Here is a 22074-nt window from a genome sequence, read left to right as displayed (position 1 = left end):
ATTTTCACTGGATAAACGGGCGGGGACCTCTGATAAACGGGACAATTTTTCTTCAAGCGATCTTTGATTTTGTTGATATTTTACACAAAAAATCTACCAAAATACCACAACAATATTTCAGAGATTCCCTATCAGTTGTCGTTTACATCGAACTTACAAAGCAAGCTTCGGACTGGTGTGTTTTGACCTCCGTCCATCCAGTACACGTACATTTCAGCTCGCTGCCCACCTTCGCTTTTCTGTACATGTGTACGTGTATGGCGAGCTAGATCGCTACATATTGACAACACATGTACAGTGCAGTGATCGCGGCAAGTAAACAATCAAGCCGTGATGATTGAATGATTTAAGGACTTTTCATTGACGTTCCCACCACGTATCAGTTCTGGGTAATCATTTCCCATGGTTGTGGATATGTATTTATACGGAACGCCCTACGTGTTCAAGAATTCTACGAATGTTTAAGAAAGTGCTAGCTTTTAATCCACATATTTTGTGTTTGGAGAGAGGTGACAGAAGAAGAACCCGATTACTTTACATCATTGCGAGAATGCAGGGAGAGCTAGAGGGTCGCGCCGAGGGGTAGCGTGGTTGTGTATTCATGTACATGTACAGTACGTCAGTATGCGTGTGTGTGTGTGTGTGTGTGCACTACATGTACATGTCGTATGCCGTTAGTGTATGGTGAGTGCTCATCGCAAAATCGGGCACCCCGCTTAAAGGGGCCATGTTTGCTACTCCCAACCTGTCCCGATTATGCGATGAATACTGTATATCACAATCTGTGACATCGAAGAGGAGGATTTTGCCAATTCAACATGATAGTATCATAATTCCTTACAGTCCTGAATTCTACGAGGAAAACATCATATAAACTCTCCATTTTCCCTCTTTTCTGCAGCTGCAAAGTATTGGCGACTGGAGAAGGACACCAAGTCCCTTCACAGTGCTTGCCATGTTACCTGCTTGTGTGGGTAGACATTGATATGGCACTTGATACACTCCTGCCCCATGTTGGCCCAGCTGTTCCCACTCATCCACTTGCGTTTGCATTTTGGACACTTGTACTCCCCAAAGCACCGTTTTTTGCCCTGGTATGGGGTGAGTCCTTCTCCTTTTGGTCTTGCCTTAAGGAAAAATATAGAAACAGAAAAGAGAAACAGGGGAAAATGATGTCAACTCAATCAAGCTGTGAAATGACAAGACCTTCTGCATGCATGACCAGTCATGGGACAGTTTTACAACTACAAAATATTCAGTAAATGGAGGTACCCCCTCTACTGTTGAATGTAGAGCCAATACATTGTGACCTCTGTACCCATATCATTCATCAGCTCTTCGGAATTACTCCACTGGGATTGACTTCTAGCACAGTATCTGCACAATGCGAGTTATGCAGTAGCTTTCACTCACTGACGCATCCCTCCATCCTTCCTTGCCAGCACAGCAAACGACCAATACAATATGATTTTGTTCATGCATCAGCAAATCCCTTATCTTTCCCCTTATCTTCCAAAAATCAAATCATGTCAAACTCTTCCTGATAGAAGTCACATAAGATTGCAGTCCATGAACAATTACGATTATGTGACTTCCTCAATTTGGGGGGGGGGGGGGGAGCATAAGCGACGGAGACCTTGCTTGTCAGAAAGTGTAGCCAAGGCAAAATGTGATGCAGTGCCAACATCAGAACTTCGCAGACATTGTGAGCTAGAAAGAAAACAAAAGATATAACAATAAAACAATAACAAGGAGTAGAGCCATGAGGTTTTCTCATCCCATCTCCACATACTGTAAATCTGGTCCAGTCAGCAGTCACCCACACACTGCTCACACTCAATCACCGCTGTGCTACAAGCCAACAAAGTTTAGTCAAGTGTATCACAGTACCATATGGTGGCTAGTCCATAAAGCAATGCTCCCTGTTGCAGCTTCAGGGCTAAAGTTCAGGGTTATGGATGAGCAGTAACTGCACGTCTTGCTGTCTACATCAGAAGAGATACACATTCGACCACAGGCATAGATCCAAGATGATGCGTGCATAAGTTGATCAAACATACATATAGGACTTACCAATGCACAATACACAGCAACATACTTGTCCAATGACATGAAATGTATACGGTCTTAGTTCCAACAATGCCACTGATAATTTTTTAAACAAATGCAATCCTTTTCCAAGTACAACAATGTATTTCAAACCAAAATATCTGGAAATACTTGCATGATAAGTAATATTACAAAGAAACAGCTTTCACATTACCACAAGAAAGCAAGAGTGACTTTATTCCAAAATGTTTCACATTATCACTGACAATCTGATATGTTCACAAGATTAAAAAAAAAAAAAAAAAAAAAACCACCCACAAAAACCCTAATGCATCTTACATACAAATCCTCATGTGACAGACCCGGTAAAGATTCTTTCATACTCAACACAGAAAAATGTGGCCCCACCATTCATTTCCAGCCGAACTGCTCACAATGCTGGTCTCCTGCATTCAATTATCTCCCATATTTAGTGGAAAAATATCTGTTATATATACATCTTATTTATGTATTCTGTATATATGTTTATTGCACAAGACTATTGCTTATGCTTATCCAATTGTGTAATGTTTTGTTATCATTATATTCACTGCATTTGTTATTCTGTGTCTTTGAAATTTGTACTAAATTTGTATTGGATTGAATGCAAAAATAAACCAAACCAAATCAAAGTAAATTTGTTGTGTGCTAGTTTCTTTTTTGTACATCATGAAGTAGAGGTTATGAAACTTAAAATGAGCATATAACTTCAGTACTATAATGACATCTATAAAAAAAAAAAATAGTAAAATAAAGTCATGATAGCAAATGATGCTCATCCACTGAAAATCAATGATGGCCTTGACTAAACAGAAGTGTCTACATACATGGTTTTTTCCCCTGGGGAGTAATAAACCAAGAACATGACCAGCAGAAGGGATATCTGTTGCAGCATTGGGAATCCCCAGAACTCTGGTATCATTTAAAGCAGAAACTCACAAAGAATTGCCTTTAAAAAAAATAGAGAGAAAATGAGATTATAACTATGCAACAAACACTTGAAGAAAATCATTCCCTGTTGCCAAATCTTTATATCCCAATTGTTGAACAAATGAGTTGTAGGTATGTACAGTATATAATTGTGAAAATAGTAATCATTATTTTAGTTTCATGAGTTTATCTAAAACTGCAGAACTATATAAATGTACGTACATGGGGCTATATATATGTGTGTATATATAAATATATATATATATATATATATATATATATATATATATATATATATATATCATTAAAATTGAACACAATCACATACTTTTGATGCCCTTAAACCCTAAAAACTACACAAAACTTGATCTGCAAAAATCTCACAATAGTCTCTATCCTGACTTATATCTACTCACATCCCATTGTTTTCAAGCATGCTACTGGTAATGTGCAGTCACGTTAAAAAAGTGGGAATTTGGTTTTCAAAACAAGAAATGTTTTGATCCCTTGAACCGGAGAATGACCCCATCAACCCTAATTGATAATTTCCCCCCTGAAAAATAACATCTACAAGCAGGACCCCAACCCCGCTCTACACAGCACAGTCACCCATGGGGAAATGCCTGCCTGAGCTGATATCTGTATCTGTGAACACACTCATCGGCATTCCATTCTTGCTAAACTGCCTCTGCTGGGAATCCAACAAGAGAGCCTTTGTTCGTCCAGTGTATTTTTATCTTCCCGCAAAATGTTTCTTGTCAACTTCCATCTTTATGTTATGCCCAAAACTATGGAACAAGTCATACATGTGCTTTTGGGATGTTTCTTTATCTTTCTTCAAACATGTGCTTGTCACAAACCTGAAATATTTCAAAGCATGCAAATATTGATTCAAATATAATGACACAGTTGCAACTGACTGTGATGGAATTACACATAATTGATGTTAATCTGCAATTACAAGTCATTCTTACAGTCATAAGTATAAGTAATGATAGTCAAGTGGTCATTTCTTCTAAGATATAATACAGATAAATAGATTCAAAAAAATCATCAGCAAATTCTGAAAGCTAAAAGATGAGATTTCTAAAAAGAGATTTGACACTTTGAATCACAGTTATATGACATGAAGGCCTACCATTTGTGATGCAAAAATTCAAGTTTGATTATAAGCAGTAAAATAAAAGTATTATTTTCTAAATCTGAAGGAAGGAAGCAAAATTAGTATTTTCTCTTAAGAAAAAAACCCCAGAAATGTCACTATGGCAACTGGCATGCCTCTGCCATATCATGTAATTCTCCAAATAGGTCTACAGATTACCTTTTTGAATTTGATAACAGATGGATACACAGACAGGAAAACATAATGTCTCTGGTGACACTTTGTGGTAGAGGCATTAAAAGATGTGTTAGCATAATAGACAATGCATCCTATTGTCCAATATTTTCAGCTGTCATGGTTGCCTTCTTCAGCAAGACGACCCAGAGGTTAATATTTGGTACATGGGTCAAGAATTGAAGTGTTTAGGACATATTTCAAGAGAAGAGATTAACTTTCATGATGATGTTAATGTAATATTTAATTTGTATTACATGTAAGCGTTGAGCAGGTAATTGAGTAGAAAAATGTGTTTCTTGCAATTGTGCATTAAACAAATGATTCACCTATTACCCATAAATACCACAACTAACCATACTGACCTTCATGAGGAATTGCATTTTACAAAACCTGAAAACTACAACTATGAAATGTCTTCACAATTATTGGCATGTTTCCAGGTCAACCTGGTAAAGCAACCCCTTCGTGATGATGCATCTTACACAGTACTGTAAACAGGACATTTTGCAGCATGAAATTTTTGCTAACTGGAGCCAACGGCCCTTGTCATGGCATGAAATTCGTGTGAATTGCCTCTGGCATTCAATGCATAGGCCTGCAGCGTAGACAAGAATTTTCCTGTGCACTTTAATTTCGCAAATCTTGGCTCTTGCAAAATTTGCGAAATTAGAATGCACGCAATCATTCCTCGTATTACAGTATATAGTGCTTAATCTGGCCAAGAAAGTCAAGGTATTCGAATCCCCATAGCGCACTCACCATTCATTTAGTGCCACTTTACTGAGTTTGACATCCCCAGAAAGGAATATTTGCCAGCACTTCACCTACGCCACTTGTTAGTTTGACACTAGTGCCATTGTAAATGCACGCAGGCTGTATATTTTGACCTTAAACCAGGGTGCAGAGATTTCACACAGGAACATACTAAAAATAGTAACAACACATGATATGTGTGACCTATATGCTAACTATATTTAATATGACTCATGACTTGTATTTTAATGATGCCAGGAGAACTTTCAAGGACCAAGGTGTTCCAAAAATTTTGAAAGTCACTGAACAGCTACTAAAAATATCACCTTTAGTTTGTCTTTTTTTTTTAACACCTAGCTTTCTGCTTAGTCTGTATCAAGTCATTGCAACTGTGCATTGTAAAAACTGAGAGAAATCACAGAGTCTAAAATCAGGATGACACTTTTTTTTTGTGACAGAAAATGACACAAGCATTCAGCTTTCACTCTCACAGCCCCTCAGCTCCATGCACACAACATAGGAACGCGATGCCTCCATGTACTAGAAAGATGACTGGTGACCTCCGACCCCACATGACTACTGCTCCAATACGTGCCCACCAGCATCTGTGCACTGCACTGACAAAGGTGATGAATAGAGATATGACAACATGTGTTTCCCATCTTATCATTGTGTAACAACAGACCAGGACATGGCAGCTTCTGTTACCTTCATTAAAGATGACCCTGTTGGTGGCACACATGGCAGAGTGGGACCAGTTGTTATTAACATCTGTACATTATCACACTGTATAGAAAGAACATCACAGGACGTGGGTTCTGTAATGGCATTACTATTGTCATTGACACAAACACTGCGCACATGCATACTCACACTTCTGAATGTGAAAGACCTTAAACTGTTGACCTGTTAATCACAAGTACACTTGATATCTATCACTTACTTATAGACCAACAGAAAAGAAATTGGTTTCAGACATTGGTAATAATTGAAATACCCTATCTTTTCAATTGGTATAGGCCTACGTGCATAATAAGAAAAGCATCGTAACCCCACAAATTTTGCCTGACTTAAAATGTATTTGTATGTGATCCACAATCCACCAATCATATCGTCATCCAGGAATAACTATGATTTGTGTGTGGGTGTGTACATGTTCATAAGACATGTATTCCAGCAATGCTTCAGGCTTGAAAATAAAATCACTCACTTACAACATGGACCTACAGTAGGTCCATGTTTACAATATGTGCAGTCCTGCCTAAGTACATACACACACACACACACACACACACACAATGGTGAATGAATTTACAAAGACACAGTATTAAAAGGATAAAATTGACATTTAACTTTCTGAACTGTTTAACTATGTCTAGCTTCTCTCAGCTTCATAATATTTCCTTTTGATTGTGTATCATTCTTTAATATTTGTATCATTCAATGTTTAACTTTGCTGAAATTTTCCTGAATATTTTCCTGAATTATTAACAGGTCAATAATATGACTGCACAACAAGGAATGAAAGTTATGATATTTGATTCTGTCTGGACTTTCTTATACATAGTCCAAATGCTGGTTAGGAGAATTCCATCTATTCCACAGAATTAGTTTGAGTATGAAACTGTCTTATGAAAAACAGCATGACTATATATACACATTATGAATCAAAACATAGACAATAAGAGAAATAATACTTTCATGTAAACTATGTCTGGGAGAAAATTATATTTTGATGAATTTATCACCTGGACAAAGCTGTGAAGAGTTTTATCATGTCAAATTCATTGTGCATGGACTGTCATTACGCTACACCAGCATAGTTAGAATACAATGATAAGCTACAGTACCTTGGGCTGATCTACATTACGGAGGTTTTAATCTACATTCATATCACAGATTCTCCAGGGTACACAGAGAATATTCCTGTTTCTCATTCAACAGTTGATAAGGATTTCTTCTGATCCATGCATTTCCAGAAAGAACAACACACATGTCTACCGATAACAACTGGAAGAGGAAACTGTCCTTTTAATCATATTTGTCTTCTCTGTGAACTGAATGCATTTAAACTACTGCTGATGAGTTCCTCAGTAATCCACAGGGTCTTAGAACTGATTTGCCTGCAACAGAAGCAAAACATGTCTGATGCACCTGTCTTGAAGATGAAGCCCTCAAATCAAGATGTCAACCTCAATATATGTGACTTCAATTGGGGGGGGGGGGGGAGGAGTGGAATAATATAGCAACATGATAGTGTTCACAGGGTTCTTTCCTTCTGCATACTGTCTCTCATTAGTCTTGGTTTCACTGCATCAAAACTTTCACTGAAACAAAAAGTCTCTTGAATAACTTTTGTAAATATACAGTTGCCATTACTTTTCACCTCTCCCTTGTGTTAAGTTGTCAAATATAGTAACTTGTAACAAGTATTTCAGTCACGATGTACACCAAACAGAATTAGATTTTGGTTCATAAAGCAGATACACATTTCTGAATCATCTGGCTGAAATGAAAGGTATCTGAATGAACATCATAGCCAGATAAGTAAATACCTTTCGACCAGCTTGAGAAGTAGGGAAGTGTACTGATTAGTGAAATGAACAGTGAGAGTGAGTAGATATGTCATGATCTCTTTAAGGACAAGTTCAGTTTTTATACATGTGGATGGAGTGAGAGCAGCAATAACAGTATAAAACACGTCAGTGAAAATTTGATGAAAGTCGGACAAATTCCCTTGACTTGTTACTAACAATGTAAAAAGGGTAGGCCCTAATATTACTCCCCCTGCCTTCTGAAAGAAGCCAGTCAAGTGTCCTTTTTACAAAAATACAATTTGAAACACAAAAACTAATTACAAATGTAGTTGCAATGATACATGAGCAAGCAAATAACACAAGGCTGTATACAAATAAATTAAGGAACCAAAGCTTAACACTCAAATGAAGAAATTATGCGCTATTCCCCCATGTTATTAAAATTGCTACAATACTGTAATACATGCTTGATTTGATTAAAGTACCAAAAAAAAAAGTTAAAAGAATTTTCATGGGAAAGATAACTTTTTTAAGTTTTTAAAGAATTCCAATTTTGCTTCAACAAACACTTCCATCTTTTCAAAAATTTGTTGTCCTTGAAAAAAACAACAACTTTCTTAACCACAATGCTTCTGAGTCTGACAACTCGTTTCCAGCCAAAGGTTAGTCTGAATAATATCTGGAACTTCAATCTTGTTCCTACTGCATGGACAAGTTCTAATGTCAATGACTCCAGTAAAAGGAATTCAGTTTTCTGCCCTTTATAACCATATTGGAATTCAGTAAGGTTCAGCACTGCACCCCCCTTTTTTTGTTTATTCAAACAACTTTCAGGACATAATACTATCTTACTAATTTTCTTACTTTGTGACAGAGCATGAGTGATATATTCAAACAATCTCAGACTGACTAAGGCACTTAAATCACAGCACTAATCACTTAAAATAAAGGACAAATAAATGTCAATATGGCAAATAAATACTGCTTTACAATTGTAACTACCACAAACAATGTGCAGTTTTCATGACAGAGGAAGTTCCTTCCACTTGAATTCCTGTTCAAATTATACTTCATAATGATATTACCATATTTCACTTCTTATGACCTGGTATGGGAACAATATCTGTGGTATAGTTAATAGATAGAATGCACAGTGAAACAAAAACAAAACAAAACATATCCCTGTGCCTGTAATTACACACAAGCCACTTCAAAACCTTCTCTGCTCCTCTGTTCCGGAAAGTCATTGTGAAAATAACTGATATTTATATATTGCAGAGCAGCTGTTTATTCTGCAACATTGAAATATCTACACTCTTTCTCCTTGACAATAAGACTGAACTAAATTCCCACATAGTGTCACATACAAAACCAATGTGTGACAATCTGTTAAAGTGAAGAAAATTTGTTATACCAGTAATTTAGTACAAAGTATGTACACATTGTGCGTGAACTCAATTCTACGTAGGCCTACAATAGTAATTTGCTTTGTCTCTCTTAAAACTGGTGCCCAATTTCAGACATTGAATGACTTTGCTGTTTGAATGATGCACTTATGATGTCAAAATGCATGATACAGTATTCCAGCAAACAAATGTTTTAAGAATTATGTTGTCACTATCAAGAGATTTATGGGTAGGCCTTACATGAAAATGTCATCATGGTCATGACCTCTATAATCTTTGGGAAATATTGAGTATAGTCACTCCAATCACTCAAGATTCTCACTTATTTGAAGAATTTAACATTCCTTTTCAACACAAACTTTTTCAAAATTTCTCATACGCAATATCAGAAAACCTAGTAACATACAGGATCATGCCAAATTAGACTTTCCAAACTTCATGTACGCGAAGAATTATTGGTGTTTGGATAGTGATACAAACATAGATTTAAGTCACCAGCATTCATACATCAGCAAAAAGATGGCACTTTATCCATCTCAAACTTGCAAGTATGTCTTAAAAGACAAAATCACCCAAATAATCTGTGTGGATTGAGTGAATGTAGCAATATTAGAACACATTGGTGAAAGTTCAAGGAAAATCAGACAATCCATTCAAAAGTTATAAATTTTAGAATTTTTGTCCAGCCACTGCTGGATGAGAAGACTACTACAGTTTGTGATGTTACATATGAAGAAGGATATAAAGAAAACAAAGAAAGTTCAACATACTTTTCTCTTTTCTAGCATAATAAAAGAACACTTGACTTGTCTCTTTCAGAAAGCAGGGAAAATACACTAACAAGTCAAGGGAATGTGTACATTTCATAAGAGATGAAATTTTATAGAATTCTCTTTATATTTTCTCTGTATTGATCATTATTGATTTGCACTGAGGGGAGTGTCACTCAAAGCACACTTCACAGCAGTGTAGGAATACAAGGTCAAGGGTCACCATTATGGTAGATTTCAGGATTGGTCAACAAAATATCACAATCAGCAATTAGGAAATCTCACTGTTTGGATCACAATCAATATCCCACCAATTTTGTTTATACACAACTGCCAAATAAACAAAGCTACATAGTACATTTATATAGACCCTGTGCTTGATTAGAGGCTACATACGTAAGTACAGCTTAACCATGGGATGCAAAAAACAACAACAAACAAAACAAAACATGGATACTTTATTTGCATACCATTCATATATACACACTAAGCTAGGCTAATTATTGAAAAGGTTTTTAAAGAAATCAAAATGGTAATTGTGTGTGTGTGTGTGTGTGTGTGCTTGAAGAATTCCCAGTTTTTGCATTGAACTTAAACAACAATAACAACAACAACAACAATTATTTCTTTCCAGTGTTTGTGAGTAGGTCTAAATCTTAGAATTAAGAAGGGCAAATGCCAATACTGACTATTGCCTACACGATTGTACTTTACATCACGCTGTTGATACGTAGATATACTGGTACATTGTACCTGGAGCTTTGCGATGTATATAGGCTTAAGCCTATGCACATGGGCAGATCTTTCTGCATGAACTTAGAAAAATTCATGTTAATGCATACAACTGTCATTTGACATTCATATCTCTCTCTTTTTCTCTCTCTCTCTTTGAGAAGATGAATCACTTCACGCTGTCATCCTATCCTATCGCATCATTCTACAGTGATTATGATGTGACTTGTGTTAGCAGCACCCCACACACGAAGCCTCATTCATCAGCATCAGGGCATGTCTCTTTGGCTGGTCATCCAAACAAGTTTACTCAACAAAGGTGTCTACCAGTACATGGTCCATTTGAGGTCCATCATTTTTATGACCTCCTGCAGAACACAAAGGACTTGCATTATCAAGGACACTGATAAGTGCTTTAATAAACTCCCATTATTACAAGCTTTCTTTTTCTTGCCTCAATGTTTACACATTTCTTTGGGGGTATACTACATTTCATTGCAACAAATATCAATACCATTTACTCCTTTAAAACAACATAACTTTTCTTGCCCTATGTCTAGGTTCTTAGTATAAGTTGTTAGTTATATGTGGACATTGAAATATCAAAATGTGATGTAAGAGAACAGTGATTTCCCCAGTCCCAAGGAATTGCTGTAACAAGAATCCTTTGTAATTCTTATAACAAAGTGACTGTTCCCTGGGCATTTTACAGCTTGATGAAGTGAGAAAGGCCATCCACCCTTTGTACAATACCCTGCCGCCTTCATATTTGGAACTCAAGATTTTTGCCAACAAAGGATAAAAACTCTCTTTTTTTTGTGGTCTGCACCAAGGAGAGAGGGAGTAATAAAATTGTTTCATAGGGCTCATTCTCCCTCTTTCATCATAAGTGGCAGGAACTTTTGCTCTGGAAATTTGAAGCTTTGGAAAGAGCTACAGTATACCAAGGACAGTTTAGTTGCCATGGTAATGGGAAATTCCTGGGGAGGTAGGTCACTGAAAGGTTCCATCTGGTTGCTATACAAAGACTTCTGCCGCATCATCTGCCCAGAAAAGACCCAGTAGCCCACCCTAAACAGGAGAGTTTTTTGTCTTTAGTTTTACACCTTTGCCCAAGGGATGGTAATGTGAGAGAAATATGATGGGCAGATCTTATATGAAACTGCAAAGGGAACTGGCTGTCTTCAGAAAACATGGCAATTTTCTAGAAAAATATCGACATTAAAGGTACTGCTCTACTATTTTTTTTTTAATCGGACCTGCATGGTTGTGCGAGATAAGATTGACCTTACTTGATATTGCCCAGAAATAGCTGTGTTGTATCATTGAAACGACAAGTTTATTGGCATGATGATATTCATTCATAGATATTTTGATAGTGACAGCATAATATTTTTACGTAAAACTTTTATATGCTGGAGCATTTCTTTTTAATGTCCTTGAACATCATCACACACAGCTCAGTCAATACAATCAATAGTTTCTGAAATTGGGCCACAACAATGTTGGACAGTAAATGATACAATGTACATGCATTTTAATCTTTGGTTAGGAAGAAGTGTGGCATTCCATGACTTTCATCTTACTTGCCTGATCACATGGAGATTTATAGAGTGGGAAGGTTGACCTCTTCGCACATATTAGAGAATCCCCGTAACAAATTGTGTACAGCATTATCAATGATCTCTTTGTGAATACACACACAAGTGAAGAATCTATACTGGAGGCAACCAATACAAATTTAGCGTATGCTTTGGCAGGTGCACGTATTCGCTGACTGGTGCTGTTTGAATACACACACTAGTGAAGAATCTATACTGGAGGCAACCATTACAAATTTAGCGTATGCTTTGGCAGGTGCACATATTCGCTGACTGGTGCTGTTTGTGGTTTTCGAATTTACTCCGATGGGCAGTGAGTGAATTGAGTCACCTACGAATCCCTAAGCCAGGGCTCCACACTAACTTTTATTTTTGGTGGCCCAAAGGCAAACATCCGACCTTTTTTGGTGGTCCGATCAGGCCACCAAATTCCTCATTTCTGAAATTTTGGTGGTCCGACGTGCGTTTTTGGTGGCCCTGGGCCACCGAGCCACCGTTAGTGTCGAGCCCTGCCTAAGCTACTGGGTAGCATGGGGAGACTCTAATGGGGAAGGTTAGCCTGATCAGGGAGGTGAGAAGATTGAATGGATCTTAAATCATTGGTTGTCCATAGCCATGGATGATACAAGATTTCTAGTTTCACTAAACAAATTGAACTCAATCTAACATGTCTTGCTTAAAGTGGACATCTACAGTAGATCTGTTATGCGATTTTTTTTTTTTCAGTTTGACTTGTGTTACACGTTGATGTTTTGACATGGAAGGATACTGTAATTACTAGAAAGAGAATAGGAATACAACTTAATTACACAATAATCAATCAATGGCAAAACTATTTACAATGGAACTTTTACTTTCTATCGGGGACCCCTTCCTGTTTAGCTGTTTTAAAATTACTTGAGAGAGTTGTTCTCTTGAACAAGCATTTTATTCTGTATTAAAGATGTAGTGTGTAGGCCTATTATCAAGTAAAAAATAACAGATGTTGAATCTATCTTCATAGTCATGAATAATACACTACTTCTGTTGTTTTTTCCCCTACCTTCAACTACTTATACATACTATTAAACCTATTCAGCTCTAGTGAGAAACATCCATCTACTGCTTCTATCATGATAAAAAAAATAAAGTTCATGTTGGATAAAAGCCCTGCAGTCACAGAGCAGTACACTGGTCACTGCTTGAACTGTTTACCTTTAGGAGCAGTGATTTAAAAAATATTAGAGTTATCACATTTGATGCATATGTGTAAGTCAGTTATATCACAAAACATCCTACTAATGTACCATATAAGAAATTTGCAAAAAGCCTAAAATATAAGGAGATATCACTATTTTTCTCACTAAACTGTTGTCATAACTGTAGATGGTTTTGTCTAGAAACAATCTTATTATAACTATTGTTCACATTTTGTATATTTAACCATACATACAATTGATTATATTGATTAACTTTTTTTACACTGGTTGCATCTATCTCTAGCTCACATCCATTCAGAAGTTATGGATTTTGTGCCATCATCACTACAAAAAAGAACAAACTTGTGATGTTACAGTAGGGCAACGATATAAGGAAAATATGATGAGAATTCCATACATTTTCACATTTCTAGCATACTGAAAGAACTTGTGACTTTTTGTATCTTCTTTTTAATTCAGAATCCACAGGGAATAAAAACCAGTTTAGGGAATGTGTACTTTTCAAACAAAGTGAAATTTTGCGGAAGTCTCTTTGTAGCCTATATTCTTGGTATTGCTCCCCTACTGTGAATCATGGACTACTGCTGCCTTTTTGTCCAGCAAAATATGTACGGGGGAACATTAATTTAACAAAAGTTAAAACATTTACTTGTAACTTTTGAATGGCTTGTCCCATTTTCCTAATTGTCACTGATGTGTTCTTCTAATATTACTTTACTGGATATGTTAGGCAGTAAAATACAAGACTGCATACACACAATTTCATGATGCAATACCTTTTCTTTGGTTACTTTACCTTGGCTGACTAAAAGACTGATTTTCATCTAAAAGATCAATCAATTGTCCTGTTTCATGGTTTATAACTAAACTTCATGGTTTAATTCCCTAATAAGGCAATCTAATGGCAGTATTTTCCATATACTATAGAACTATAGAAACGCACTCAGAGAGCGCAGACCTCCGCCAAGCAGCTCGTTACCATCCATACACGTATGCTGATAATCGCCCAATTTCCCATACCAAGAAGCCTTGTGTTTACCTCATATCAGCTTCCTGCATGCTGCGCGGCGCCTCAGGCAGAGCACATGCTTTAGTGCGCGTATGTAAACCTCAAATACGCGCAGCTTGAACTCCCAAGTTCCATGACCCTATATTTGCCAAAAGATAACAAAATCCTTTGAAAATTCATACAAATTCTCAAATCACTATCAAAATTTGATCATCTATTCCTTGTGTCATTATCAACTTTTTCTCTTAAGTTTCATCCATATCTGTTCACAACTTTTTTGAGTTATTTTGCAAACAGACAAACAAACCAATGCCAACATAAAAATACCCTCCTTGGCAGAAGTAATAATATAGGACCTAAAATGTATTGGACATTTACACTACCCCATGAAAGGTTCATGTCTTTGAGATTGTTTCAATGCCTGAAGATTAATCATGACATTACTCAAGCATACAGAATATCAGATTTCCTTTTATTATTTTCAAAATCATAACAAATAGATCCAAGATTTATTTTCATCATCATTATTTATCATCATTACACCAGCACAGTTACTAGATTAGAATACATGACCTTTGTTTCTTTAAAGGTCCAGTTTACCTTTGGGAGCAGTGATTTAAAAAATGTTCAAGATATCACATTTGACGCTTATGTGTAGGTCTGTTGTATCACAAAACACCCTACCATATAAAATTCTTGCAATAAAGCCTTGAATATAAGAAGATATCAGTGTTTTTCTCAACAAACCGTAACTGAAGATGGTTTAGCCTGGAAACATTTTTATTATAACTATTGTTCATATTTTGTGTATCTAACAACACTTAACATCTATTATACAGATTCAAATTTTTACATTGGTTGTTTCTAGCCCTAACTCACATTTTAGAACTATTTTGAAGCACTAATGGTGGGATTTTGTTTCATCTGCAAATGGTAAATTATGCCTTTAACATTACAGAAGTTCCCTCCAATGTTTGTTGCTATTTCATAGCATAGACACACAAGCAACAGCTAGTTTATATGTCATACCAATAAAGGATGCAAAGAATGAGACCAATCAGTCAACAGTCATAATAAATGATCTGGGCCCTGTTGCATAAAAGGATGCAATCAAACATAAGTCAAAATATCAAAAATAAAGTCAAGTATCAGCCAATCAGAATTGAGTATTCAGAGACTTAACGTTTGATTTTCTGACTTCTATTTGATCTCAACTTGTATGCAACAGGACCCTGGTACAATGAAGACAGTTACCAGTATTGCTTATCAGCTTTCATCAATTTTAATCAACTTCCTGCTGAGTGAAGCAGGGAGCTTCCAGTTTAATGATAAAGAATGCTAAAACTAGGTGAAGCTATTAAATTCCATTTCAAGGTAACCTTCCCCTGTTCCCTCTGATTATGTAACTCCCCTGATAGAATAACAGTATGTGTGAGGGCAAAGCTGCCTCTTATTTACAGCTGTTTATTTTCTCACAGTTCCTGCTTATACACCACCAATGTTTCCTTTTCCACTCTGCCCCTGGCATGCTTTATTTGCACCTGACCACTTCCTGAGAGCTAAATTCCAATCATAACACCCATGAGAGTCTTCACCAAGCCCTGCCATTACTATCTCACAACCAGATCAAATGATCTTGGGGTGTTTGTCACTGAACCCCCCTTCCATTACAGGGAAATTGTTTGTCTGTCTACAGACTGCCACTTTACATCTATAATGCATCTACATGCATTGTCAATTTATATTCAAATATTCTGCAAATTGTTTTAAATCGCATATATTCAACAATGTATTCCTTGTTACATATTATTGTTCTTATGTAATTTTTGTATCGTGGAAACTTTGAATAAACTTGAAACTTGAACTTGAATTTATACATACACACATACATAAGCACACACACACAACTTGGATAATAACAATAAGAAAATTTCAAAATGTCTTCAAATGTCATGAAAAAACCTGACAAATATTTTTCTTGTCAACACAGCAGTTTTTTTTTGACAGTATCCTCTCTGGCAACAACTAATGATGCAAATTGGTTCACACTCAGGCATTAAATAACATAAGTAAGATCTACTACAGCTAGAAAGTACTCAGATTGTCTGGAACTGACATCAAATATCAGGACATTATACAAAACACTTTCATTCTTTCAATGTTATTTCCAGTGTCATGGAGGAACGTAAGACAGAACAATCAACCTACAAACACTGTTACACTTTTGTCTATCCAGAGGACAAAAGGGACCTAAGTATAATCAAGGAAGACTGAAATGAGAAACGAAAAAAAAAAAAAAACTGCATGAAATCTAAAGGCATTATTTCTCTTATCTTTCTATTTCACTATATTTTCACTCTTTTTATTATTTAAGTGAGAAATATGTTCAATGAAATCATTCCTACCCTGTCCTCTGATCATTACAACAGATTTGATACATACTCTGAATTGATAATATATGCAAATTAACTGTTACTAATTCCACTTATCCAAAACTTATTACAATGACCTCTACACAACATTACATACATTAGTCTTCAACACTTTATACTGAATACATATTCACATTATTATATCATTTTCCTGTTTACAAGTCATCTACATGACATGGACTTTGATAGCAACAAATATAACCTATACAAGGATACATTAGTAACCTACATAAAGTATTTATTGAAATTAAACTTCTTTAGATTTTGATGATTGCACAATCATTTTCAAGAAGTTATATTCATGCAATATTAAATACATAGATTTTTTTGAGATGATAATGGAATATCTTATGATCACACAATCATTTTCCCAACATATATGAGTGTGTGTATATGTATACTTAATCATAATTCATATTTAATCAAAGTACACGTGTATGTATTCAAATATATAAAGCATACTCAATAATAATTTAGGTTAGGAAAGCAACGACTAACGGACAAAGAAGCAAACTAACGATCGCATGGGAACAAGTATTTGCTTGGATACCAGAAATAATAATTTGAGACATATCATTCATTTCAACAGCCATTTTCACAGAAAATACATAAAAAATCACCTCATCAGAACCAGTGGACTATGATAAAATCATATAAACTGACTGTGTATGTTGAGTTAATGAAGACTACAAATGATGGCACAATAATGATCCTGAGTTTCCCCAGTCCTCATCCCAGCTATGATATTGATATACATGATCAGTTCAGCAAGCACCAGATTTTGCAGTATGCAGTTTGATTTGTCGGACCAGTATTCATATGGTGCTGTGTTACCATTTGCATAACAGGGTTTACAGAGTGGCAGATAGGCACATTCGCTACCTCGTAGTGCCACAAACAGCAACATTTGGGCCTTTTTGAACATGCCACTACTGTGTTTTTGTGATTTTTGTGATCTGATATTTTTGTGATAGATAGAGTTGGATAATGAATATTCAAACAAATGGGAAAGAGTGAAATTTGAATAATGGACCAAAATTTGAACATTTGCCACTTCAACACCACCAACAATATTACATCTCAGTTTATTTGTGCCTTGTGTAATTTTCCCCATTCCATTTCCAGTTTTGTACTTCACATAAAAAACTTGAAATACACTGAACAGACCCATTACACAAACTGGTGATTCATCGACACTGTTTGATGCAAGAAGCTGGTTTCTCCACTGCTATTTGCATTACTTCAGGATCATGAAAGTTTCAATTCATCACTTTTCAGAACCAGTTAATCACCATGGTTGAGGTCTGGACATACCAGTCAATCTTACACAATCCACTACATTCGCAGCAGTAGCTGCCGTGGTCTATGGAGAATGTCTAATCAGCAGATTTATACGAAATATAACATCTGATGATCGGTAGTCATTTTCATTTTTGCTTTATTTTCACTCCTTTGAGCATCTTGAGGGTTTTTGAGGTCTCATTCACATGTTTCTTTTGATCATAATACTTCTAAGCAATGCTTCTGATGAGGATTTTTTTTTTTTTTTGCAACTTGACAATATCCATTAATTCTTTTGCGTGGACATACAAAAAAAAATATTGCTTACTCTTGTGTTTTGCATCATGATGCGAATAATGGTCCATCTTGATTGTTTAAAAAACAAAACCTATATAACTCTTGCCATATTTTGGCCCACATGGCATGTGTGGAAGGCACATAAACAAATGTCTGATTTCTTAATCCCACAATGCAACTCACCAAACTACAATGTATGTTCGTCAACTTGGGTGCCCTGGATCATGCTCTGGTCATTGTTCTAGCATGCGGTGTTTTGAGATTTTATTAAAGTGCGCTATTTGCAGCCTAGTGATTTGTTGTTGTGGTTGTTTGTGTTTGTTTGTTTGTTTTTTCATGAATGATCATTGGCAAATAAAAAGCTTTTTTTGTTTGGTTGCAAAAACTGATGCCTTCTGTGTATGCATATGGCTAGTAACTACAGTCACCCCTGATTTTTTATTTTTTATTATTTTTTTTAATATTTAAGATTTGTTACCTCCAAGAAGTTTATCTACCTTGGTTGTTTTTATGAATTTTTTCCCACTCTACCAACAGAAAGCATGGAGAGAAGGGGAGAGTAGGAAAGACTTGCATTATCAGGTAGGAGTGATCTGATGAGGGCTGGATATGAGGTTTACTTATGGATCACTGAATGCGGTGGGTATAATGCAAATTGAGAGGTCCTTCTGAGTAGAAGATACATCAAGTGTGATCAGGAGGAAAGGGGGGGGGGGCAGAGAAAAAGGAGGGGGAAGGAACAAACATGGGTGTGGATAAACAGTTTCCTGGACATCACAGATCAAACAAACTTGGTTACACACTTGCAAGTTTACTTGCTACTGTCAACAAAACAAAACCTGTTTTCTCTTCTCTTGGGGGAACACACACACACACACACACACCAAAAAAAAAAAAAAAAAAACTCGTGGGAAATTTCATCAGCTTGGGCTTGTCTGTCTTGTGGTGAGAAAATTGAGGTACAATGACTCAAAGGCTCTATAGGCGTGTCTTCATCAGCCCGAAGTTCAAACTAGCGGGACATTTTGCGGTCTTAGAAAATAGCCCGATACAGCGAATGTGCGTCTTCATTAGCTCGTACAGCCTGCTTCGGGAAATTAGTCCGAAAATTGACGCATGCGCACTTTGCAATATTACTCTGCCTGGCTCGCGGTTCGAAAGTGGATTTCCCCGCTCAAAATCTCCTATCCGCTATATCACCGTATGTACGATTCTACAACCAGGGAGGTGAGCAGTACAGCAAATTCTCTCCAAAGGGATATCAATAACGCTACTCTTTCTTCTGTCCAGTGAGGCATCTTATATGAAATCAACGAATTGCAATGTTTAAACAAAGCCAAAATGTACACAATCTGCAAGAATCTTCAGCTAAGGTAGAGTGGACCAGAAGAAGAAGTTTACAAAAAAACAGCTAGCATGCACGGAACTGAGTTTTGATAGGGAGGCGTGAGAAAGTATCACCTCCCTGGTTTTAAAGATGACAACAACAGTAGGACTATAGTACACACATGTGATCCTTGAATACACCGTGCGTGTAATGTACTATACACAATCACTAGCTTGTACATGCGCTTTCCATTGCCAGCTGGCTAACCAGAAGCGGTGAGGGATCGAGAAAATTTCGACTGATGGAGACGCACCCAAAATAGCGTGATATTTCACGAATTAGCGCTCTAGTTGACGAACTAGACCAAGATTTTGGGGGAAATTTTCCCGATCAAATAGCGCGCTATTTGCGTCTTCACTACAGAGATAGCGCGCTATTTTGACATCGGACTAGTTTGGTAACCGCAAGATAGCGCGCTATTTTGAAACTTCGGGCTGATGAAGACACGCCTACTGGGTGTGTTTATCTAAAAAATTTCTGAGCTATAATCATGATCCTAAACACATCTTTTTGTTTTATGTGGCAAATTTGGGTGATAGATAAACTGAACCGTGTTAGCGTTTTCAAATGCCTTTAGAATCACTGATTTGAAACGGCATTCAAAAGACAATTTGAAATGAGTCAGAGACCTTTTTGCAAGTAGATAAAGGCAATGCCACTTTGAAATGCATTTATATCTTCAAGGTGCCTAGGTAATTTCCAATTAAATGTATGCACCATTTGTGTTTTCTACAGCTGTATACATTGCTTGTGCAAGAATGATGAAGGCATGTTTGATGGAATGCAGTTGACCTCTCCTTCCCCGGGTCAAACGGTGCAAAGCAGCTGCGCAGTGACAACACTCCAATGATTATATGATGGTTAGATAAATGCAGCACCCGAAGAATCACATTTAAAACCAAGTTTGTAAATGCCATTCAAAACACATTTTGAAATGTTATTCTCTCTCACATTAGATAAATGCAACCCATGTCATTGCAGTGAGTAGTAATAATAGACACAAAATTTCCATATTTTACCCTTCTTCGATCCTAGATGTGATTGCATAATTAGGTGATCCGAGTATCCTCTCGGATCACCTTCTGTATCTGTACTGATTCTTTGTTTTTCTTCTTCTTTCTCCGCAAAAATTGTGTATCGCTAATCTCTTGAAAGTCCTCTTCCTATCAATGTCAAAATTATACCATACATGTATCATGTCCCAAAGACGATCCTCCTAATAAAATCATAGTGATTAGTCGACCGTGACGTCACTATGACGTCATTATATGAAAACACATTCTCAATCATATCTCTTTAATGGAATGAAAATTTTCAATGAAATTTACGTCATATATATTTCAAGTCAAGCGCATTCTACTCATATAATCAAAATTCATATTTTCTCTTAAAACGTGCGCGTACGCGCGCGTTGAAATATTTGTATGCTCAAATCGAGCTCAAATTTTTTTTGCACACGTTTCAGAAGATTTAGAGCATTTTTTGAAAAATCGAAAAAATTGGACGGACGCGTACGCGCGCGCACATATACGCACGCGCAGCTCATACGACATAGAAATTTCCCGTTTTTCACACTTATCGGATGCCTAAAATGTCAAGGAATATTTCTACCAAGTTTCAAGTCAATCCGACTCAATATGACGTCACACGGGCCCGTCAAAGTTGAAATTCCGCGCGCGCGTCAATGGCGATATACAGTGCAACAATGCAAAAAAACCGCCAATTTTGAATCCGATTTTACTTGTCAGGATGGACGGTGACCCCCCGTTTTCTTTACATATTCTGAAAGCTGATGAGTTGTACATGTCATTTCATGGGTTGGCGATGCTGGAAAAATGATTGAAAGATATCAAATTTCTTAATAAAGTAAAAAAAGTAAATTTTCAAAATGACATCATCAAATTTCAAGTTCACTCGAGCGTATCTCACTTATCCTTTGCCAATTTTCACACAAATTTCAGTATGTTGTAGCTTATTAAATGCTCTTTCATTAATATAATAACAGCATTTTGATTGGATGACGGCATCACCTCGTAAAAATGGATTCAAAGTAATCTTGTCAAATTTGACCATTTTACGTGTTATCTCTATGGGAGTGCAGTTTTTCTGGAAATGAAAACTGACATGACTGTCTTTATCGAGCACTAGCTCACTTATGCTTCGGTGAATTTCTCCCATATCTTAGAATGTTGTAGCTGAGACTGTGGGCTATCGTAAGTGTGCCCTTCGTTTTTTCATACGGAGTCGGCATCACGTCCAAAAATTTGGTTGAAATTAAAGCTTATCTTCGATGTATTGAAATATTTCTTCCTT

The 22074-nt window shown here is 36.5% G+C and overlaps 1 protein-coding gene across 1 annotated transcript in view; it reads right to left on the bottom strand.

Moving 5' to 3' along the window:
* Nucleotides 1–22074, bottom strand: part of LOC140229221 (uncharacterized) — a 78341-nt gene that overhangs the window by 3769 nt on the left and 52498 nt on the right. Inside the window, exon 4 of the mRNA XM_072309492.1 lies at nucleotides 963–1127. Within this exon, the coding sequence (XP_072165593.1) occupies nucleotides 963–1127 (165 nt within the window). The remainder of the gene's footprint in view (nucleotides 1–962; nucleotides 1128–22074) is intronic.

This window comes from Diadema setosum, chromosome 5, assembly GCF_964275005.1.
Source record: "Diadema setosum chromosome 5, eeDiaSeto1, whole genome shotgun sequence".
Lineage (NCBI taxonomy): Eukaryota > Metazoa > Echinodermata > Echinoidea > Diadematoida > Diadematidae > Diadema > Diadema setosum.
This window is presented reverse-complemented; position numbering and strand designations above follow the sequence as displayed.